At 64.7% G+C, this 21251-nt stretch overlaps 8 protein-coding genes across 8 annotated transcripts; 4 read left to right on the top strand and 4 right to left on the bottom strand.

Moving 5' to 3' along the window:
- Window positions 1-1216: 1216 nt before the first annotated feature.
- On the top strand, window positions 1217-4468 carry FUN31 (serine/threonine protein kinase; the record flags this gene model as incomplete). Its single annotated transcript, XM_069353616.1, has 4 exons — window positions 1217-1458; window positions 1501-3346; window positions 3384-3474; window positions 3513-4468. The coding sequence occupies 4 exons, from the start codon at window positions 1217-1219 to the stop codon at window positions 4466-4468; spliced, it is 3135 nt and encodes a 1044-aa protein (XP_069208258.1).
- An 840-nt stretch (window positions 4469-5308) lies between these two features.
- On the top strand, window positions 5309-8121 carry Q8F55_005119 (uncharacterized protein; the record flags this gene model as incomplete). Its single annotated transcript, XM_069353615.1, has 6 exons — window positions 5309-5419; window positions 5457-5775; window positions 5815-6006; window positions 6060-6133; window positions 6169-6224; window positions 6261-8121. 6 exons carry the CDS (start codon window positions 5309-5311, stop codon window positions 8119-8121), a joined length of 2613 nt encoding a protein of 870 aa, XP_069208257.1.
- Window positions 8122-8427: 306 nt separating this feature from the next.
- Q8F55_005118 (uncharacterized protein) lies at window positions 8428-9961 on the bottom strand (the record flags this gene model as incomplete). Its single annotated transcript, XM_069353614.1, has 5 exons — window positions 8428-8488; window positions 8538-8985; window positions 9041-9183; window positions 9234-9414; window positions 9943-9961. 5 exons carry the CDS (start codon window positions 9959-9961, stop codon window positions 8428-8430), a joined length of 852 nt encoding a protein of 283 aa, XP_069208256.1.
- Window positions 9962-10376: 415 nt separating this feature from the next.
- On the bottom strand, window positions 10377-11886 carry YDC1 (alkaline ceramidase ydc1; the record flags this gene model as incomplete). The annotated part of the gene is made up of 6 exons (XM_069353613.1): window positions 10377-10609; window positions 10670-10732; window positions 10769-11031; window positions 11217-11338; window positions 11469-11697; window positions 11813-11886. 6 exons carry the CDS (start codon window positions 11884-11886, stop codon window positions 10377-10379), a joined length of 984 nt encoding a protein of 327 aa, XP_069208255.1.
- Window positions 11887-12467: 581 nt separating this feature from the next.
- On the bottom strand, window positions 12468-14495 carry Q8F55_005116 (uncharacterized protein; the record flags this gene model as incomplete). Its single annotated transcript, XM_069353612.1, has 6 exons — window positions 12468-12513; window positions 12553-12605; window positions 12673-12736; window positions 12772-13906; window positions 13960-14188; window positions 14244-14495. The coding sequence occupies 6 exons, from the start codon at window positions 14493-14495 to the stop codon at window positions 12468-12470; spliced, it is 1779 nt and encodes a 592-aa protein (XP_069208254.1).
- A 590-nt stretch (window positions 14496-15085) lies between these two features.
- Window positions 15086-15898, top strand: Q8F55_005115 (uncharacterized protein; the record flags this gene model as incomplete). The annotated part of the gene is made up of 1 exon (XM_069353611.1): window positions 15086-15898. One exon carries the CDS (start codon window positions 15086-15088, stop codon window positions 15896-15898), a length of 813 nt encoding a protein of 270 aa, XP_069208253.1.
- Window positions 15899-15940: 42 nt separating this feature from the next.
- Window positions 15941-19059, bottom strand: SYF1 (pre-mRNA-splicing factor syf1; the record flags this gene model as incomplete). The annotated part of the gene is made up of 2 exons (XM_069353610.1): window positions 15941-18229; window positions 18268-19059. The coding sequence occupies 2 exons, from the start codon at window positions 19057-19059 to the stop codon at window positions 15941-15943; spliced, it is 3081 nt and encodes a 1026-aa protein (XP_069208252.1).
- Window positions 19060-19516: 457 nt separating this feature from the next.
- Window positions 19517-20647, top strand: Q8F55_005113 (uncharacterized protein; the record flags this gene model as incomplete). Its single annotated transcript, XM_069353609.1, has 6 exons — window positions 19517-19529; window positions 19570-19749; window positions 19787-19948; window positions 19991-20214; window positions 20249-20491; window positions 20537-20647. 6 exons carry the CDS (start codon window positions 19517-19519, stop codon window positions 20645-20647), a joined length of 933 nt encoding a protein of 310 aa, XP_069208251.1.
- Window positions 20648-21251: the final 604 nt, after the last annotated feature.

Genomic DNA, 21251 nt, shown 5'->3' with positions numbered 1-21251 from the left:
TGCATGACTCGGTCGTGGTTGTGCCTGCTTGCCTGCGTGTGGCTGGGCTGGGCGCGCGTGCGGCAAGGGCCGTCGATCGTCCCTGACTCTCGCAACCCAGTAGTCGCATACATGGTGAGTGACAGGCAACGACCCAAGCAAGAGGTGCTCCTGGTGCTGCTACCCGCAGCCGCCGTTGTCCGCCCTGTCAAGCCGCTTGCAGCCGCCTGCGCCATGGGGGGGAATACAACAAGCGACATATCTCTTGCCCAGTCCAGTCATTGTATCACAATCTCTTGCCCTCCTTGCATTGTATCACTCGTTGTTTGTTCGGCCAGAGAATAACAAGAGTGAGTGTGGGTTGTGCATCACCTGGCTCGCGCCTTCCTCCGGCCCCTCCTCGCTCGTGTCGCCACTCGTCATTGCAAAAACGCCCACTGCAACGTTTTGTTCGCGCCCTTCGCACCGCAAGTGGGCCCCGGCGACGAGGACCACCCACCACCACCCACCACCGACGCGCGACAAAAAAGACTTGGTGCACCAGATCGCAGCGCCTGTACAAAATCCTTTCGCCCTCTTGTTCCCTCGCGGAGATCGTTCTTTTCGACTCGGCACGACTGGTTGGGGAAGAGCGCGCTGGACGGAAAACGGGCTTTACAGTCTCTAATCCACCCACCACTTTGTGTCTTCCCTCGCCTATCCTGCTGCTGCCGCCCCCTCGCATCTCCCCCAGCCGTGTCAAACCTACCCGACCCACACACACACCCGCCCCCCTCCGCAGATCAGTGTTAACAGCTACAGTCTTCCAAGCCTCATCGCCATCACACGCCCTCTGCCGCCTGCTTGTGCATCTCGCCCCTTCCCATCTCCCACTCGCTCTGAGAGCCTGGCGACTCTCACAGCGATTCCCTCTCCCACGCCAACACTCGAGTAACCGCCGATGGCTGGACAAGGCGTCGAACGCGCAGCGTTGGGTCTGGCTTTCGATACAGCGACACCACAAGCGACTACAAGCGATGGAACGGAGCAGCACGCTTCCACGGCGCCGGTAAGGTCGTCAACCGACCCGACGTCAAGGTCGCTTCGGAGATCTTCCTCGCCTCCACCGCCCATCAACACCTCGAACCTCGATGCGCACCGTGGGCTTGTCGACAATGCTGAAGCTGGCCCATCGACGGCCCACCGTTCCTCGATTCCGCCACCTCCCAGTCCGCGTCGGCATCGCAGCGGCGTCCTCATGCACCGTGTCCGTGCCAACTCGGGCGGGTACGCGAGCGCGCTCACGCCGAACAAGAGCTGGATCGATCTCCAGGGCATGGGCTTCGGCATGAGTGCCGCCCGCCCCACGGTAGAGAGGAGCGTCTCGACCGAATCTGCAATTGAAGAGCCACGGCGAACCGTTACCCTTGACAGTGCACGAAACTCGGTGAACATTGGGGAGGAGCCATGGGACGGCGAGTGTGGAGCGTGGGACAACAGGTGAGTGCTGCGCCGCCGACGTGGTCGAATGCTCATTTTCAGCGCGCGTTTCTACCATCGAATGCACCCACACTCGAGGGCAGGTTCACCGACGCGTTCACCCATCGCTCTGACGCCGAATGTCAAGTCGCCATCACCAGCTGCATCACCCATCTATGCCCGCCGAAACGTGACTCTGCCAACCAGCGGCTCGAACACGCCCCCACCGGGCGCTACTCTGTCCGCAACACTGTCGCCGAACACGCACTTCCTCCAACAGCACCTTCCACCTACGTTTCCCTACACGGGGTCGATGCAGTCCAGCCCGGACGCAGATGTGAGCGACCCCTTGGGTAGCCAGCAGCCACCTCCCGCCCGCGGTCACCATGGCATGGTCCTCTTGACACCGACGACACAGGAGTGGCGCGAGCTCAAGGAGATCACCAGGCGCGAAGGGGAGCCCATGCCCGAGGTCGAGGAAGAGGTGCCAGGGAGCGACAGCAGTGACACTGGCTCGAGCGAGAGCGTGGTCTCGCCCGCCGCCAAGATCATCATGCAGCCTCCCGAGGTCAGGGCAGCGGAGCCGGATACTGCAGGCGACGCCCCTTCGGTTCCACCACAAACGTCTGACAGCCCTTCGGTCAAGGTGACTGAAAGCGAGATTACCTCCGACGAGAATGAGCACACCGGACGTGTCCACGATATCGTGGTTCCGGACTCCGACTCCAAGTTTGACGACGATGTGACGCTGGCGCCATTCCCTTCCGCGGGCTTGGGTCGGTTCAACAGCATTGGGCGGAGGGATTCGCTGCACTTGAACAGCCGACCAGTCGACGTTGCTACCCGTCCAAAAACGAAGCGCGAACTTGAGCGTGAGCGCTTGTTCAAGATGGTCGACGAGGAGATTGCAGAGACAAGCCCGACTGAAGCCAACCATCGGCATTCTTGGGGTGTCCAGGGAATTGGCAACGGCAGTGGCTTCAACTTTGTGGGCTCTCTGGGTGCCTTATCATCACCACGCACGGAGCCCCCAGACTCGCCCCCGGCCCCCAGCGAGTCCGACGGGCAGTCGCGTCAGGTTGAGCACGAGCCTTCATCAGAAGTTTTGGACTCGACGGATGACCACGTCGCGCGACCTGACGCGGTTTCACCCACTGTGCCAGTTCGCCCTTCGCCACTGAATGCCGAACCTCTCAGTGTTTCTCATTCTGCCCCGTCTACGACCGCCCCGTCGCCAGCCCTCTCTCCTGCCAACGACATCGATCTCGCTTCGCCAGACGTCATCGATTCGTCCCAGATGATGGCGCCCCTCTCGCAAGACACGGAATCTGAGCGCTTTGAAGCGATCCGCAACTACTCGCGCAGGATTTCTTCACGCCACACATTGGTGCCCCGCGCGCCGTCAAGACGCGGGTCTCATGACGATGGAGTATCCCCACCAAAGACGGAACGCCGACGCGATACACACCGGGTCTCCCTTGTCGCTGGCCGAGTCGTTCCGTCGCTCCCTTTCCCAGCTCTTACCCCGCTCACACCGGCGACCCCCGCATCACCGACACCCGGCTCAGCATCTGCCTCTTCACCGCCTCCTGTTACACCGGCCACCTCGGTTACTCCTCCCCCGAAAGGGGCTGCAAACTTGCAAAGTTTCTCGCCCTTCCGGTCACCTACGGCCGCGCAGCCGAGCAACAGGGGCCTGCTGCCGAGGTTCGACAGCGTACGAAGTGCAGCAAGCTACTCGTCAAGCGTTGGTGTCCCTAGCGAGTGCGCCACTCCCACGAGCGAAACGGCCGGCGGTGCCGGCGGTCGCGGAATCGACGACTATGTGATCCTGAAGGAGGCAGGCAAAGGCGCGTACGGCCTCGTCATGAGAGCCAAGGTCAAGGGAGCAAATGGCCAGCCTGTGGGAGTGAGTCACAACACAGCGGCACGTCTAACACCCGCAGGACGAAGTCATCATCAAGTACATTATTAAGTCGAGAATTCTGGCCGACTGTTGGAAGAAGCACAAGGTGTTGGGCCCGATCCCGGTTGAGAGTGAGTTTGGACAGCCGGCAACAAGCTGACGACCCCAGTCCATGTCATGGACCAGCTCCGACACCTGATGTATGTCCCTCCGGCGCATCCTCACCCGTGGGATCCATCAAGGCCACAGGGAGGCTGGGAGCATCCCGAAGAAGTCGAGCAGTTGACGGTCGAGTCGAACGGCAATGGCGCTGTCTCTCGTGCTGCTTCTCCTGGCAGCTCGCGATCGAGCACTCCAAGCTTTAGAAGCACCAGCAACCCCACCCAGCGCTACCTCAAGACGGAGATGAAGCACGCTCCTGAGCGCGGGCACCCGAACATTTGCAAGCTGCTTGACTTCTTCGAGGACCGCGAATTCTACTACATGGTGATGCCGCGGTACGGCGCCGGCGTTGATCTCTTCGACCGTGTCGAGTCCCACCCAGCTGGACTGGACCCCTTCGAGGTCAGATCAATCGTGGGCCAGCTCACCGACGCGGTGTACTTTTTACACGCCAACGGCATTGTTCACCGCGATATCAAGGACGAGAATGTCATCCTGGACGGGACTGGACACTGCCAGCTCATCGACTTTGGATCTGCGGCACACTGGAGACCCGGCAAGAAGTGGGACACGTTCTCGGGTACGCTGCACTACGCATCACCCGAGATCTTACGCGGTGAAATGTACGGAGGCAAGGAGCAAGACATCTGGGCGCTCGGCGCGGTTGCCTACATTCTGCTCGTTGGCGAGACACCCTTCGCCAATCTCCCCGACGAGGTGCTCGAGGGTCTCAAGGGCTCTGGGGCCGAGGAGGCGCTGGAAGCACGCTGCGATGGTGTGCACGCGGACGAGGGCAAGGAGGCGGACGGTGGAGGACGGCTTGCGGACGCTGCCGACTTTGTGCGGTGCTGCCTCGAGCCCGAGGTGCAAGACCGGCCTACTGCTGCCCAGCTCCTCGAGCACCGATATCTGGCTGGATCTCGTGGGTGGGTCGGGCACCGGGGGTGGGTCAAGGGGAAGTAGACGCGAGTAACTGTAGAGATAAAGGGCCGGCGGGGGAGAGGATCTCCTTATCTGTATAGCGTTAGATGCTAGATTCATGTCATTGTGTGCATTTGTGATAGGCAGTTGGTACATAGTCGTTTCGGGCAGTGTCGGGACTAAGAATGGCATGCGGCTGTCGACGGGAGTTGGGCGGCTGAGCATGTGAGTATCTGACTGGCGCCCGCAAAGGCACGATGCGGGGTTGGTGAGACTCGAGCTGCGGGGTGAGGCCGGCTGGTGCGACAGGGTGCGACGGGTCGACGAGCCAAGAGTGGGGTAAACGGCGTCAATCACCACTGATTGGCTCGGGCTGCGGCTGGCGGCTTGCCGGCAAGCTTGCGAGCTGCGAGCGACGGCAATCAGGGCAATACAGCCAGCCAGCCCATAACACCACCGAGGCGAGGTTATCACGCGCCGTCGCACCGTTTATCGTGCTCCCAGCCAGCTAGGGGTGCCGAGCTGCCTGCCGGCCGTGGGACCTGGGCCGCCGACGACCGACGACGTGGGATCTGGCCGGTGTCTTCGTTTGTCTTGTCACCATCATCATCTTATTACTCGAGTCGCCGCCTGCCACTGCACCACCTGACTTGATCGCTCCCGCCCCGCCTCCACTCGCCTCGCCCCGCCCCACCCCACCCACCCACGACACATCACACCCGTGACTGCACGCGTTTGTCACCCATCACCCATCACCAACCACATCACTTCGACACCGACAAGCCAGCTCGCCTTGTTCAAGCGGCCTAGCTGGCACCGGTCACTCGGACGCGCCCAGCACCAACCCCACCCCCAGCCCGCCTGCCCCCCCGCCATGCTCTAATGCCCCCGCGTCGCGACAAGGAGAAGGACGACGCCGGCCCCCCAGGGGCCGGCACGCTCTTTGTCTATGCGCCGAACGCTGCGCCCGAGGAGAGCCGGTGGGAGAGCTTGGTGCGTCGGCCCGCTGTGCCTCCCGCTAACTGCCCAGCCCACAACCCGCCCCCTCCTCACCCCGTCCCCCGACAGCCTCCTCCTCCGCGGCATCGCAGACTACACGTACCTCCCCGCCTCGGCCGGCGGCGTGCTCGGCCGCGGCAAGTTCAGCACCGTCTACCGCGTCACGGCCGGCACCTCGTCGGCGAGCGGCAAGGTGTTCGCGCTCAAGCACACCCCGCTGTATCCGCACCACGCGCTCATCGCCGCGCGGCTGCTCCGCGAGCCGACGCTCCTGGCCCAGCTCACGCCCCACCCCTGCCTCATTGGCGTCGACGGCTTCGTGCGCACCGACGCCCACTTCTACCTCGTCGGTGAGTCGTGGCTTATCAACTGCCGGCTAACGTGTCCAGAGGAGTGCGCGTCATCTCACGTCCCCCTCCCCCAGCACCCGCTCCCCCTCCGCCCGACACGCGCCGCCCGCCTCCTCGACCAGCTCGTCTCCGTCGTCCGCGACTGCCTCCACGCCGGGCGCGTGTGCCACCGCGATCTCAAGGGCGACAATGTGCTGGTTGACGTTGAGACGGGCAATATTTTGCTGCTCGGTGCGTGTCTGTGCGGCATATGCACATCTGTTTGTCACCACTGACACGCACAGACCTCGGACTCGCGACGCACTTCTCGGCCAGCGAGCCCAAGCTCACAACTTGCTGCGGATCGCCTGCCTTCCATGTGGGTCGTCGTTACGGACGAAACTGACCCACCAGAGCCCAGAGATCGTCCACGCGCTCAACAACAAGCCCGGCGAGGTCACATACTATGGGTAGGTCTCCACCATTGACGACGACCTAACGCCCAGCCCCGAGATCGACATCTGGTGTATCGCTCTCACCATGCTCTCCCTCCTCCTTCAGACCCGCTTCCCCCTCGGGCCGACCCACACCTCACGCCAGGTCATGCGCGAGCGCGCAATGGACGTGCTGCAGGAGCTCGACGAGCTCTACCCGCCAGAAGCACCGTGGCAGGGCATGGGACTCGCAACGAGCGCCGCGCTGAGCGAGGCTGAGCGCCAGGCGGAAGCCGAAGCGTGGCCCCGCGTGCGCAACGCCATGAACGTGTTTGTCGACCTCGATCGCCAGCGGCGAATGACGGCCTTCAACGAGTACGACGTCGGCGACGAGATGCGGAAGCGCGTGCACGATTACAAGGCGCCAGAGACATTCAAGACGACGTCATTCATCCCCGCGGAAATCAAGTACACGCTACCGCTGTATCTCGATCAAGAGCACCCAGACCAGCTCGGCCCCATTGTCCTCCGCAACCCCACGGGCGAGCCGCCGAAGCGCATCATTTCCTATCTCAAGTATCTCCTACGCTCAGCAGGAATACTCTACCACCACGTACCCGACACCCATCCCGTTATTCTCCAGCTCGTCTTACCAATACCGCCGCCGACGCCTGTACCGGAGCCCGCCGCGAACGGCTCGGCAGAAGCAGGGCCGTCCCGCGTCAGCTGGATCCCAAGCCTGCTCGGCATGGGAAAGAAACCCCAGCCTCCGGGACGGTCAGCCTCGGTCCCCCCGCTGAGCTCGCCAAGGTCCCAGTCACCCGCTGGCCAGTCTCAGAAGGGGAAGAAGGCTTGGTCGCAGCAGGTCTGGCTCCGGATCGAGGTTGAGAAGCCGGCTCCAAAGAGCCGACCACCAAGCAGCAGAGGGGGAAGTAGAGTACCGAGCCGTGCTCCCAGCCGGAATCGAGACCCGTCTTCAAAGCCGGGCAGTCGAGGGCCGAGTGCAAGCGGGTCCCGCCGGGTCAAGGCCCCGACAGAGGACATGCTCTCTCTGACCCTCACGGAGCGACTCCACCACCACACAGTCACGACGACCAGCACCAGTGAAACCGTCAACGGACATGTGGCCGTCACGACGCAGACCACCGAGCTGTCTCTCGAGTCAGTAACAGAGGGCGAGGTCCCATTGGCCATCCAGGCTCCGCGGCACCTGCACTGGGCTGTGCCACCATCACCGTCCCCACTGAGCCGGCAGGTCACACCCGACTCGGGCCCGCCGTCGCCGACGACGTCTCGCCCGCCGGGAGCTCGACGCACCCCGTCCGCCAGCGGCGGGCCGCGGGGTTCGCCCCGCGTCATCCTCTACCTCACCGAGCCGCGCGGGTACGAGCTCGTGCGCAAGGCGTTATCCGCAGCCGTGCCCACAAGCACCAGGCCGGCGACGGACACGCCACCGCCCGTGTCCCCCGCCGTGGCGCTCGCCATCCCGCTCTCGGGCTCGAGCGGAAACAGCAGCTCGGCGTCGACATCGGACGCCGAGGACGAGCAGGTCGAGGAGAGAGGCCGCGCGCGGTCCAAGGAGACGCCGCCCGAGCGCGACGCGCGGTCCGAGACAGTGCGCCCAGGCACAAAGGGCGACGCGACGCGGCAGGCAGTGAGCGTGTCGCCGAAATCGCGCCCGCTGTCGAACCACAAGCCCAAGCCGCGCTCTCCCACGTCGCGCAAGGAGCGCAAGGCGAGCGCCGAGCCCGCGCCGGCCACCGGCGCGAGCACAAAGCCGCGCGTGCGCGAGCCGAGCGGGTTCCTCGAGTCGTTCCTCCTCGGCCGGCCGGGCGCGTCGGGCCTCGCCGAGCCGCTCGTCGCCATGCCGAGACGCAGCAGCTCGGTGCCGCCGTTCACCCCGCGCCCGGACCGGCGCAAGGCGCGTGAGTAGGGAGAGGAGAAGGTCGGGTCGGGTCGTGGCCAGCATATAGTTCATCTACCATTGTCATCGCATGCACGCATGTACTCTTTGCCTGTGCGGGGCGCCATGGCGGGGTACAGTGACGCTGGCAGCTGGCAACGCCATACACACACGCCTACAAGGCGGATCCTCACTCCTTCATGTGCCAAATCAGCGACGAACCAGCCGCCGCCCACCCAGTTCCAACCACAAGTTTGCATACACACAACCTGCGATTGCTTTCATGTCGGCCTAGGATCCACTAACCTCTTGTCAAATTCCACATCTCACCAGCGCTCAGTAGCGAGGGCGCTCCTCGCGGGGCGGCCCGCGGTCATCCCTTCGGTCGTCGTAGCGGCTGAGCATTGGCGTTGGCGAGGTCCCGTCGATATCTGAGGTGTACTTACTCAGGAGGAGGGCCACGGCGGTAGTAGTCGTCACCACCACGGCGGTCGTCGCCGTAGCCGCCACGGCGGTCGTCGCCATAGCCACCACGCCTGTCGTCGTACCTGTCGCCGCCGTAGCCGCCACGGCGGTCATCATAACGGGGGCGGTCATCATAGCGAGGTCCGCGGTCCGAGTAGCGAGAGTCGTACGAGCGGGGCTGGTAAGGCCTGTCCTCGTAGCGTCCACCGTAGCCACCGCCGCCGTAGCCGCGGCCACCACCGCCACCACCGCCACCCTCGAACTTGACGCCGTGGTAGCGGCCGGGGGTGGGGGTGCGGGCACGAGCACGCTTGGCGTGGGTCACGGTGACGACACGGCCCTCGATGGTGGTGCCCGAGATGGTGGTGAGGGCAGTCTCGGCAGCGTCGTTAGCCTCGAACATGACGAAGCCGAAGCCGCGCGACTCCTCTGTGGCGTGTCAGTAGTTGCTACATGTAGCTTGGGACGACGACGCGTGACGCACGCGAGTGGGGGTCGTACATGACCTGAGCCTTCTGGATCTTGCCAAACTTGGAGAAGATGTCCTCGAGGCCACGGTCGGTGATGGAGCGAGCGAGGCCCGAGACGTGGAGGTTGTTGCCGGGGTTGACCGAGCCGTCGTCGTTGCTACCTGGTCAGTACTGGCAGTTGCCTGCCATGCGCGCGCCGAGACTCACCGGCCACGGGGAGCGGGGGCGCCGTCACCGCCGCCGTTGCGGGCGGCGGGCGAGCGGGAACGCTCGCGGCGCGGGGCAGGGGAGCGCTCGCGCTGGTCGCGCTCCTCACGACGGGGCGAGGCCTCGCGAGTCTCGCGGGGGGCCGAGTAGCTGTCACCGGCGGGGGCGGCGTTCTGCCAGACTGGGAGGCGCGTCAGGCATTAGTCGAGGCGGGGGCGGGGGCGAATGGAAGCGGAAGCTGAAGCTGGAGCGGGGTGCGGGCTGGAGCATTGGCGGGATGGCCGAGCAGCTTCCACCTTGAGTGCCATAAGGGCGACGACGAGACGAGACGACTAGACGGCAATGGTGGCTATCGCCGCCACCGTATCGAGCAGTGTCGAGCTCCGCAACGGGCAATTTACGACGACGCGAGGACGACACACAGACGGACGCAGGCAAGAGAGACGAGACGGCGGCAAGCAGGACGCAGACAGACGACTGGAGGGGCACGAGTCGGTGTCGATGCGATGCGCATGGCGCTGCTGGTGTCCTCGCAAGGATGGGGTGGCAAGGGGACAAAGGGTGGACAGTGTTTTGCTGTTTGCCTTGCTTGGTGGAGCAGGTGGTGAAACTTCAAACTCGGGCGGTGCGTGCGGGTGCGATTACGCCGGATGAAGGTCGCCGGGGGCGTGTACGAGACGAGGGCGAGCAGGCGGAGGGGGAAACATACCGTCAGAGGGGTCAGACATTGTTGATTGTCGAGGGGGAGGAGGGGGGAGGGGTGGTGGAGACAAGGTCGAAGGGAGATGAACCAACTCGTCACGACTTAGTAAACGACAGGAGAGCGTCGAGACGCCACAGGGTTCATGACGGAGTTATAAGGCATTTCACCTGTGTGGCGGTGGCCCAGGCTCGACGTAACGATAGTTGCATTCAATCTATGTTCTACGGGCCAGGCTCATGCATGTGTCGCCAGACATAACTGCAGAAAGGAATGCAGAGCGCGGTGGTGCAGGTTGGGGCATCAAAGCAAGGGAGGGTGAAGCCGCGGGCACGGCCAAAAGCGGCATGTCTCGTCGTCTAGCTGTGGTATACGTCCGCATCGAGCGGCGTGTTTGGAGATACTGGTGGCGCACAGTGGGTGGGTGGGTGGGGCGGCACAAATCATGCCTGATCAACAGTGATGGGGTCGCTTGCGCGCCTGGCAGTCGTCGTTCGGCCCTCGGTAAAGGCCGAGGACGCGCCGACTGTCTCGTCGACGAGAGGAATCTTCTCGTCGTCGAGCGGCTTAAGGTGCTGACCGCGCTGCTCATGGGGAACGGGGTAGACAACAGGGACCCACAGACTAGTGTCAAAGTCCCAGGAGTAGGGGCTCGTCTTGACCTCGAGGCACAGGGCTGGGGTGTGAGCTGGAAGGCAGGGGAGGAGGGGTCGGTCGGTCGTGACCAAGGACTTACCAACGGCGGCGGTGAAGAGCAGTGCGGCGCCATAGCCGGTCATGAGGTGCCAGTAGCCGTGGCCTGGATGTCAGCTGGCGCACGTGATAGTGGACGCACCCTGCGTGAAGTGGCCGAGCTCGCCCAGGCCCTTGTCCTCGAGCCACGCGCGGGTGGCGCGGAGATACGCGCAAAAGTAGTTGTCGAGGTTCCAGATGGCAAAGCCTCCGAGGAAGACGGCCAGACCGATCAGGAGCAGGCGGGCAATCTTGGCACGGCGTTCGGAAGGCAGGCGGAAGAGCAGGTAGATGGAGCGGAAGCTGGCGGTGGTCATGAGGCCCGCAAACGCGATCTGGTGGTAGACAGGGTTGGGGAGGGAGATGCTGGGTGGCGGGTCAGCTCGAGCCCGTGGAGCTGGTCAGGTGGTGCCCGGTATGGGCTCGTGGTGGCTAGTGTGGCCAGTGTAGGCCCGGCAAGGCCTCGAGGGCAGGGTAGCGGTGCTCGAGGCCAGGCCGGCCACCCCGTGTGGCGACCGCTGACCACTTCCGCACGACCAACCTCCACTCACTAGGAAGCTGTCACGAAGATGCACCACGCGAGCACGGCAATGGGGCCAGAGGGGCCGAACCTGTGCTTCCAGCCCGGCAGGGTATCAATGACCAGGTACGCAGCGTAGGATGCCACGTAGATCTGTAGGGAGGGTCAGTTGTAGTACGGCACCCGTCATGGCTGGACCGAGGCCTGGCCGGTGTGGCCGGGGCGACTGCCACCTTCATTTTGCTGGCACCTTGCTGGCACCGCTCTCCAGTGGCAAACTCACCATGGGGAGCTCGTCCATGAGCTGCCATTCCCACTGCAGGCTGGCGTGGAAGCCAAAGCTGCCGATGCCGATGAGCGCGAGGCCGAGGTAGACGAGGGCGTAGCGCGCGGGCACGCCGTTCTGGACGGTCGCGTAGGCACAGTACAGCCCTAGCAGGACGACGGGCACATTGGTGAGCGTGTTGACCAGCTCGGCAATGTAATACGAGTAGGTGTAGTTGAGCTCGCACCTGGAGTGGCGACGCGGCAAAGCACGCGCAGGTCAGTGACAGAACGAGCAGCCAGCCCAGAGCCCAGCCAGCCAGCCAGCCATCCAGCCAGCCCAGCCAACCCAACCCGACTCACCAGTCGATGGTCGACGTCGGCGTGTGGTAGCCGTCCTGGTTCGCGTCGGTCTTGAGAAAGTCGAAAGCGCCCATGGTGATGCTGGCTGCTGCTCGCTGATCTTATCGCTTGCGTAGTTGCTCGGTAAGATAGGGCGGCCGTGCGTCTCGCAGCCGGCTTTTATGTGGTGGGTGCGCCTTTTGGGACGGGTCAGAGAAGAAAACACACGCTGGCGTGCGCGCGGCGAGACGGGCCTGGGACGTCGACAGAACGGGGCGATGGCTACATGCTACCACTGCACGCACGAGGTGTGCTGATCGAGTGCTGGGTGCGGTGTGAGGGGTGAGGGGTGAGGGGTGGGGGTGTGGCTGGGCCGAGTGCGACTAGTGGGGGATACGTAAGTACCGGGTCGGGTGATTGTCCGCCGGTGGGCAGGGCAGCGGCGGCAGCGAGCCGGACGTGCGATATTACGGCCGGATACTGCCAGCACGTGGATTGCCGTGGATTGCATTACGCCACCACAAGCAGCAATTGGCATGCATCTGGGTGTGTGTCCAGCTCTATCTTTATCGGTGCGGCAATGCAATTACCCACGCCCACGCTCACAGCTCGGCTCCCACAGACATCGCGACGATCCCTCGGGCCCTATCATGATGCGCGCGCGCCGATCGCCGCACTAAAAGTCGTCGGCGTCGACGTTGAGGATCAGCGCTTGGAAGAACCTGGCAATTAATTAGCGCGTTACAACGACCACTGCTCACCTCGTGAACTCGACGAGTGCGTCGGCTTCGATGCGCTCGTTGATAGTGTGCCCCTGCAGCGGTGTCAGCGACGTCGGCGGCGGTGGCGGCGGTGCACCCCCCACGTCCGTGCACACTCACACCCTGGTGCGCCGTGTTGGCGACATATCGCCAGCGGAAGATGTCCTTCGCGAGGGCCCAGTACCTGGCGCTGTCAGCTCGCCCCCTCCCCGCACCCACCTCGCCGTGTCCGTGTTCCCCGTGGTCATGAACGGCGCCATGATGAGCTCGTCCTCGGGCGCAAGATCAACCAGCGTGCCGTTGCTGCTGACCTCCTTGCGCGAGGCCCACAGCCCGCGCGCCGTGCCGGCGAACACGCGCCAGGCGGGGTTGGCGACCGTAAAGTCGGTGATGGGCGCCGGCTCGAGGTCGGCACCGAAGCGCGACGACGAGAGGTAGACTGTGCCGCGGGCGTTGTCGGGGGTGTACGACCTGTTGAAGCCCTGCACCGCGAGCCCGAGCTCGGCGGCAACGGGCTGGAGCGTGTGCCAGATCCTGCTCTTCACCTCGGCGACCCTGCTCGAGATGTCGATCCGGTGGTTGACGAGCGTGGTGACGAGCTCGGGCAGCGCGTTGACCTTGACCCCGCCGTTGATAATGTCCACCGCCTGCGTCGTGGACATGAGCGCGCGCTCGGCGCTGCCCTGCCCCGCGCCGCGGCGTCCCGGCCCGCCGAGCCCCGTCTCGATCACCAGGTCGGGGAGCGCCCTCGCGGCCTTCTTGCACCCGCTAGCCGCGGCAGCCACCACGCGCTTGAGCTTGCTCGGGATCTCGGGCGCGTACGACGCCGCACACTGAAGGAAGCCGTACACCGGGGCCTTGGGCCCAAGGCTGGGCGTGCACGGGTTACGCTCGAGCTCGGCGATGAGCAGCGCCGACAGCCCGATGCCCGTGTGCGGCGGCGGCACAGACGAGTGCCCGCCCAGCGTGGACACGGTCAGGTTGAGGTCGAACTTGCCCTTCTCCGCGACGCCGGGCAGGCCAAACGTGCGGCCCCACGCGGTGCTGAGCCCGCTCCCCTCGTCGACGAGCAGCGCAAACGGCTGCGGGCCGTACTTGTCCAGCAGGTAGTCGTTGATGCTCATGGCGCCGCGCAGCCCGCCGCGCTCCTCGTCGTGCCCAAACGCGAGGACGACGGTGCGCGACGGCTTAAAGTCGCCCACCTCGAGGAGCAGCTCGATGGCGGCCAGCACGGCCGTCGTCGTCGACTTGTCGTCGGACGCGCCCCGGCCCCAGATGTACGTGCCGTCATAGTCGCCCGAGTAGGGCGGGTGCTCCCACTTGTTGACCGTGTCGGGGAGCACGGGGACGACGTCTGTGCACGAGCGTCAGCGAGTGCGCGGCGGCGCCAGCCCCCAGCCAACTCACCCTGGTGCCCCGTAATGAAAAGCGGCCGCCGCCCGGCGTCGCTCCCGACCCACTCGTACACGAGCCCCCAGGTATCGATGGTCGTCTTGCTCAGGTGCCTATGCACGAGGGGGTACGCGGTCTCAAGGTACGCGTGGTAGTCTGCAAACACGTCCCAGCGTGGGTCGTCGCCCGGCGCGCCCATGTCGTCCCAGCTCTGGGTGGGGATGCGGATCGCGTCCTGGTGCCACTGGCGGGGTGAGCGCTGCGCTGCGGGCGGGGGAGAGTGGCACGCCGGCACATACCTTGATAACGCGCTCCTTCGCGCCCCAGACGGACGAGACGTCGTGCGCTGTGGGCAGGAGCGGGGCCGCCTGCTCGCACCCGCGCGCCGCCGGCGCCGGCGCCGGCGCCCCGCGAAAGAGGCAGCGGTGCGCCACGAGGCCGGCGAGGAGGAGCAGGGCGAGGAGGAGAGGCCTGGTGCGGCTCCTCGACTTGGCCTCCGCGCCGACCGGGGCGGGGAGCTCGTGCGTGTGCTGCTGTTTCTGCTTCTCCATCAGTCTTGTTGTCAGTCGGGAGGAAGAAAAGCCAAGAACGCGGCCCGACTCCCCTCTTATACCGATCTTGGCACGCACATCCGGCCACCCGACCTCCGGAGAAGGCCGATACGCGGCTATGGCGACGCAATTGGCCGAGGCGGGGTGCTGGGGGCAGCCATCGCGTCAGATGGGAGGCGCCCTGTGCATGTGCTGCATGCTGTGGCGTGCGTGGCGGCGCGCTATCGGGCAGCGCGTGTCGGGCTTGCGTGATGCGTGCTTGGGCGGCGGCGGTGGCAGCTGGTCGTGGTCTCCAGGCGGCCTCGTCTCGTCCTTCCTGCCCCTCCTCCACACCTCCGTCCCCGTCCCTTCTGTCTCCTCCCAGCTCCCCTCCTCCCCCTCCCCACCCCCCAGCGTCTCCTCTTCGCCCTGCTCCCCCACCCTCCCTCTGCGATGCAGCATGCAATCCCCCATAACCAAAATCACGTGATGCGCACCCGTTGAAGTGGAGGTGGAGGCGCGGCGATCGACGCGACCGACACGACCTGACATTGCGTCTTGTTCATCCACCCTCCCCCCCCCCCCTCCCCGCCCCCACGATACTCCACGCCATGAGCCTCACAGCGAGCCAGCAGGCCACCCTCGCGCGCGCCGTAGCCCCCGGGTTCGCCGGCCTCGCGCTCCTCAACCCGCTCCACCCGACCACCCACCTCGCCGTCTTCGACAGCAGCTTCAACCCGCCTCACCGCGCGCACTTCGGGCTGGGGGTGAGCACGTTTCCGGCGCCCACCACCAGCGCCCCGTCCTCCTCCTCGACCCCCGACGCACTCGGACCGCCAGGCAGCAAGCTCAACCCCGGCCCATACACGGCCCGCCTGCTCCTCTTCTCGACGCGCAACGCCGACAAGGTGCCCGCCGCCGACGCCGAGCACCGCGCCGGCCTCATGCTCGCCCAGGCGCGCGCCATGGCCGCCGCCACCCGCCTGCCCGTCGCTGCCGGACTCGTCTCTGCCCCGACCTTTGTCGACAAGTGGGCCGCGCTCTTCGCCCACGCCGGCGCCGTCACCTTCCTCGTCGGCACGGACACGCTCGAGCGTATCTTCGAGGAGCGGTACTACCCCCCCGGGGGGATGGAGGCCGCGCTCGAGAGGCTGTTCCAGCGCTGCTGGTTCGTGTGCGCGCTCCGGGCCGGTGACTCGGCCGAGGGCGCCGCGCAGGCTGAGAAGCTGCTGAGCAGGCCCGAGGTTGCGTATTGGGTCAAGCTGGGGAAGATCCGCACACTCCCGCCCATTCCGGGCGCCGAGGCCGTCAGCTCTACCGAGGTCCGGAACATCGTGCGCTCTGGTGCGGGGCGGGACGCGCTCGAGGCCCTCGTCGTGCCCGAGGTCGCAGAGTACATCCTCGCCAACGGCCTGTATACATAGCCCCCGGCTCGCTAATAAAACATCATGCATAGTGCAGATACACTAGAACTCGTCGTCGTCAATGTTGATCGCGTCGGGGTTGGCCGTCGACGCGTCGGCTGCCTGCTCGTGCTGCGCGGCCGGCTTGAGGCTCGACGCGACGAACGCCGGCGCGCCGCCCCGCGCGGCGGGCGCAGAGTCGCCCAGCTCCTTCTCCATCGCCGCCATTGGGTCGGCGGCGTCGCGCGCGGCCGCGGCCGCGATGTCGGTCGGCTTCTCGCCGCCGTTGGCCGCCGCCGCCGTCTGGGCTGCGACAAACGCGCTGTCCGTGTTGAACGACGCCTGCACCGCACGCTTGATACGCAGCATCTCGCGGAACGTGTCCTCGGACCCAGTGTCCACCTCGAACGCGTTCCACTCGGACCAGAAGTCGGCGTGCGTGCGCGGGTCGCAGAACTGGCTGGCGTGCGCGTAAATCGCACGTGCGCGGTCGATCTCGCCCAGCTTGCGCTCCATCTGCGCAAAGCGTCTGCAGATCGTTGCCGTCTCCCGGTCGGGCAGCTGCTCGAGCGCGCGCTCGTAAATCGGGCGCGTGGCGGGGAGGCCAAAGTTGGCGGTGGCCTTGGCGAGGTAGATCGTGTACATTTCGAACTTGTCCGAGTCCTGGACCGTCTGCGTCGCACGGTCGTAGATGCCCATGGCACGCTTGGCCAGGCCGTGCTCCTCCTCGAGCTTGGCGTACATCAGGTACAGCGGCTTGCAGAACTTTGCCGGGCAGTTCTCCAGGGCCTGCTCGAACAGGTCGCGCGTGCGCTCGAGCTTCTGGCCGCCGTACCGCTTGACAAACTTGGACAGGTAAATGTTCCAGATCTCGAACGCGATCGGGAAGTGGAACAGCTCGATGCCGCGCTCGTACACCTTGAACGACTCTTCAAAGTACTTGTTCTCCTCGAGGAAGGCCGCGTAGTTGACAATCGTCTGCGCGTTGGCAATCTTGAGCTCCATGATCTTGTCGTAGACAGCCTTGGTCGATTCAACTGTGCCGATCGACTCTTCCAGGTCCGAGTAGAACGACCACAGCTTGAGCGCCTTGAACAGGCGCGACTGCGGCGGCAGGTTGTCGTTGTAGTAGTCGACTTTGGTGTTCTTCGGAACGGTGGTGGCGCGCTGCATAAGGCGGATGGCCTCGTCGTAGTTCTCATTCCTGAGCTCCAGCTCGGCCCACTCGCACCAAGTCTCGGCCAGCTCGTCGACCGCCTTGAACGGCACCTTGATAGCCTTCTCGAAGATCTTGCGCGCCGCGTCGAGGTCTGGCTCGTTTCTTGGCTCGCCAGTCTCGGCGTCGACGGAACCGCCCTCCTCGTAGAACTTGGCAAAGTTGACGTAAAGGGGGTACAGCGGGCCGGTCGCTTTCCGCGGGTTGATCGTGTCGATGGCGCGGAGGTAGGTCTCCACAACCTCCTTGTCGTTGTCTCCGTGCAATGCCACGCGCTTCTCCCACTCGACCACCTCGTTGGGGTTTCGGCGCAGGAGCACGTCGTTGACGAGGAAGGGTCGGCGGTCCATCAACTCCTCGAAGCTCTTCATGCGCTGATCCAGCTCCGCCTCGGTCTCCTCGGCGTCAAAGTCCTCGTCCTCGAGGTTGTCCTCGTCGGCCAGGGCGTCCATAAGCGTCGACACCATGGTCTCCGAGAACTCGGCGTACGCGTCGAAGATTTGCGTAAAGTCGCGGATGGTGACAACCTCGGCGAGGCCCTTCTCAAACGTCGCAGTCGCCCGGTCCAGCTCGCCCCGCTTGATCCAGTACGTCGCCAACCCAGTCCACAAACGACCAGCCTGGTCCTTGTAGACCTCCAAGCCGTCGCGGTACACGATGCCCTCGACATCCAGCAGGCGCGTGTTGGACGGGTCGGTATCTTCGTCGTATGGCAAGTCGTTAGAATCGGCTCCCGCCCCTCCTCCTATTCCTTTTGTTGGCTTGTGAAGGGTCGCTACTGACGACGTAGGCACTGGTGGGCCGGCGATGCGCATCAACCGTCCTTCAACGCTCGCCACGTCGTCCTTTGGCGCCTCCGATCCCTCGCCTCCTGCCGTCGCCTCCTCAACCGCCTGTCTCGTCGCTTGCAGCTCCAGTGTCTGCTCCTCGTCCATGCCGACATCGTCGGCATACTTCTCCACGAGCTCGAGGAAGTCGACAAACAGCTGGTATGGCGACTTGCCCTCCAACGACGAGTACAGGTTCTTCTGTGCTCTCCGTGCGAGCGACAGCAGGTACTTTGCCGCAGCGAGAGGGCGGGGGGGCTCGGCCTCGAGCAGGTACGCGATGTGCCGCTCCGTGAGCGACGAGTCAATCTGCAGTCGTCAGCACTGTCCCCGGCTTCCCCACCCACCTTGAGGTAACGGCGCCAGACACGCTCCCCCGCCTCGCCACCAACGAGCTCGGCCCAGCGGAGGTAGAGACCCCAGATACGACCGTGGAGACTTGGCGGGAGCGTCCTCAGCGCACGGTCAAACGTCCTGCGCGCGTACGTGCGCTTGAAGGTGGCCGGGCAGTTGGGGTGGAGGATCATGCTCAGGTGGAGCAGCCACGGCACGGGGAGGTGGCTGAGCCACCCGAGCATGCGCTCGCCCGTCGCGAAGAGCGCGCGCCACTCGTCGTAGCCGACCACGCCATCGAGCGCGCCCTCCCACTGGTTGACCTCCTCGGTGTCGTCGAGGATCTCCTGCACATTCGTCTTGTAGCCCGCGCCGCGCTTGGCCTGCTTTGCGCGCGCCTTCTTGGCGTCCTCGGTGAGGTCGCCGAGCACAAACTCCTGCCGTGTGACAAAGTACGACTTCCAGAGCTTGTAGCTGGTCGGGAAGACGGCGAGCGCGCGCTCGTACACGAACACGAGCTCCTTGAGCCCATCGCGCGCGGCGGGAGACGCCAAGGGGCCAAGGATGCGCTCCTCGGGGGACGGCTCGTGGTTCTTTGGCGGGAGCGTCTTGTTGATGCGGCTGCGGATGTGCTCGATGTGGTTGAGCCATGCGCGAAGGTTGTCGGGGTTGTGCAACAGGTCCTCCTCGGTCGCGAGGTCGACGATGCGGATGAGCTCTGGGTGCGACGCCGGGTTGGGGATCGGCGCCGTGAGCGGGAACCACGCCTTGAGGTCGTCGATGAGGGACGGTACCGGGTCGGTCATGTTGCGTTTTGGCCCTCGCGGGCGGGTGTACGAGTCAACAGAGGTGGATGGAGGATGTTGACGATGGTTGTGGACATTTCAGTGAAGTGGGTGATGGATCTCGCCGAAGTCTGCCACCGCTCGGAGGTAGCGGCATTAGCGCCAATCGCAGCCTCCACCTTGCACGTCCACTTGGTGTGCAGTGACGCTGTGACGCTTTTGATCCGACTCGATTGTTGACATCTCCCTGCACATCATCGGAACCGGCCCTTCCCGCTCTTGCATCGCCATCTCTTGATCGGGAAGGCGACTGATACCCGCAAGACACGACGCGTTGGCGTTTGACTCGCAATCTTAGAGCTAGAACTGATACAAAACCCGGGCCGACTTGACGTCGTTCCTGGAACCACATACCGACAAGCTGCTATCCAAAGTACCCCTCTCCCGCGCCATCTCCACCGCATTCACTCGGAATACCATGCAGTTTACAGGTCAGTTGGCTCTCCCTCGAACTCCCACCTGACCGCCCAGACATTGCTGTTAACCTCGGCGACGGCATGTTCCGTGGCAAGTACCACGGCAAGCGCCGCCACGACGACGACCTCGAGGCGGTCGTGCAGCGCGCCCACGCAGCGGGTGTCACGCGCCAGCTCCTCACCGGCACGTCGCTGAAGGAGTCGCGCCTCGTGCTGGACCTCGCGACGAAGTACAGTGGGTACTGAAACACCAGCATCTCTGACCCACTCAGACCTTCACTCCACTGCTGGCTGCCACCCGACGAGCACCTCGGAGATCGACAAGCACAAGGGCGGCGAGGACGGCTACTTTGCCGAGCTTGGGGCGCTTATCGACGAGGATAGGAAGGAGGGCGGCGCCAAGCGCATCATCTCGATTGGGGAGGTTGGCCTGGGTAAGTGGTGCGAGGCCCTCTGCTTTCACCACTAACCCCCAGACTACGACCGGCTCAAGTTTGCACCGCGCGAGACACAGCTCAAGCACCTCCCGCGCCTCCTCCGCCTGTCGCAGAAGTACCACCTTCCCCTGTTCCTCCACGACCGCCACCCCGAGGCGCACGCCGACTTTGTCCGCATCCTCAAGGAGGTGGGGTACGGGCCTAGCTGGGCGGGTGGCGTGGTGCACAGCTTCACGGGGACAAAGGCCGAGCTGCAGGAGCTTGTGAGTTGATTCTGGTGGCGCGGGCTGACCCCAGCTCGACATGGGCTTCTACATCGGCGTCAACGGCTGCTCGATGAAGACGCAGGAGAATGTCGACAACGTCAAGGTCATCCCCCTCGACCGCATCCTGCTCGAGACGGACGCGCCGTGGTGCAGCGTAACGACGACGCACGCGTCGCACAAGTACATCCCCAAGGGGCTGGTGGTCGTCGACAAGGTCAAGCCGGAGAAGTTTGTCGAGGGCAAGGGGGTGAAGGGGCGGAACGAGCCTGCCGAGGTGGGCCGGCGTGAACTTGTTCTGTAGCCGACACTGACACTCCAGGTGATCACGATCGCGCACATCGTCGCTGGGATCCGCGGCATCCCGGTCGAGGAGCTCGCCACGGCGGCGTGGGACAATACGTTGAGGCTGCTGTATCCTGCCGAGGTGTAGGGGGCGGCGTGTCTTGACACCTGATGCTGAGCCGATGGTCGCAGCGTGGGACACGAGCACGGCGTGGTGAAACGCCCACAGGCGCGTCCACAAACCACCCACAGCGGGGTCACAGCCCACAAGCCCGCCATGCGTAGCAAGCTCGCGCGCCTCTGGGCGCACATCTGGCGGCCGGGTGGCCGCGCTCAGCGGTAGAGAGCCGACTGTAGAGCTGTAGACGCATCGATGTGGCGCTGCCGTGGCTGCTGGCGTGACTGCGAGGGTCGCCTCTAGCGCAGAGTACTTCGCAGTGTCCTTTCGCCTAAATCCGCTGCACGACGGGTGCCGTCGACGCAGTCGCACAACTCGCGCCGGTGCATGCACGCCGCAGTTGTCGCGCAAGCATTGTACAGCGCAGCCGCGGCATGCTGATGCAGCCAGTGCACACTCCCCGCCAAAATGCCGCGCGCAGCCCGGCTGCGAAGGCACAAGTGCCGCACGCCGGGGCCACATTCGCCACGTTGCGATGACGCCTTCTGCGAATCAGACTTACTCATCCGCGCGGCGGCGTGTACCTATTATCAGATACCTGGCATACCTGGCCCGCCAAACATAAATCCGACTT

The sequence above is a fragment of the Vanrija albida genome (assembly GCF_041260175.1).
Source record: "Vanrija albida strain AlHP1 chromosome Unknown contig_4, whole genome shotgun sequence".
Taxonomy (NCBI): Eukaryota; Fungi; Basidiomycota; class Tremellomycetes; order Trichosporonales; family Trichosporonaceae; genus Vanrija; species Vanrija albida.
This window is presented reverse-complemented; position numbering and strand designations above follow the sequence as displayed.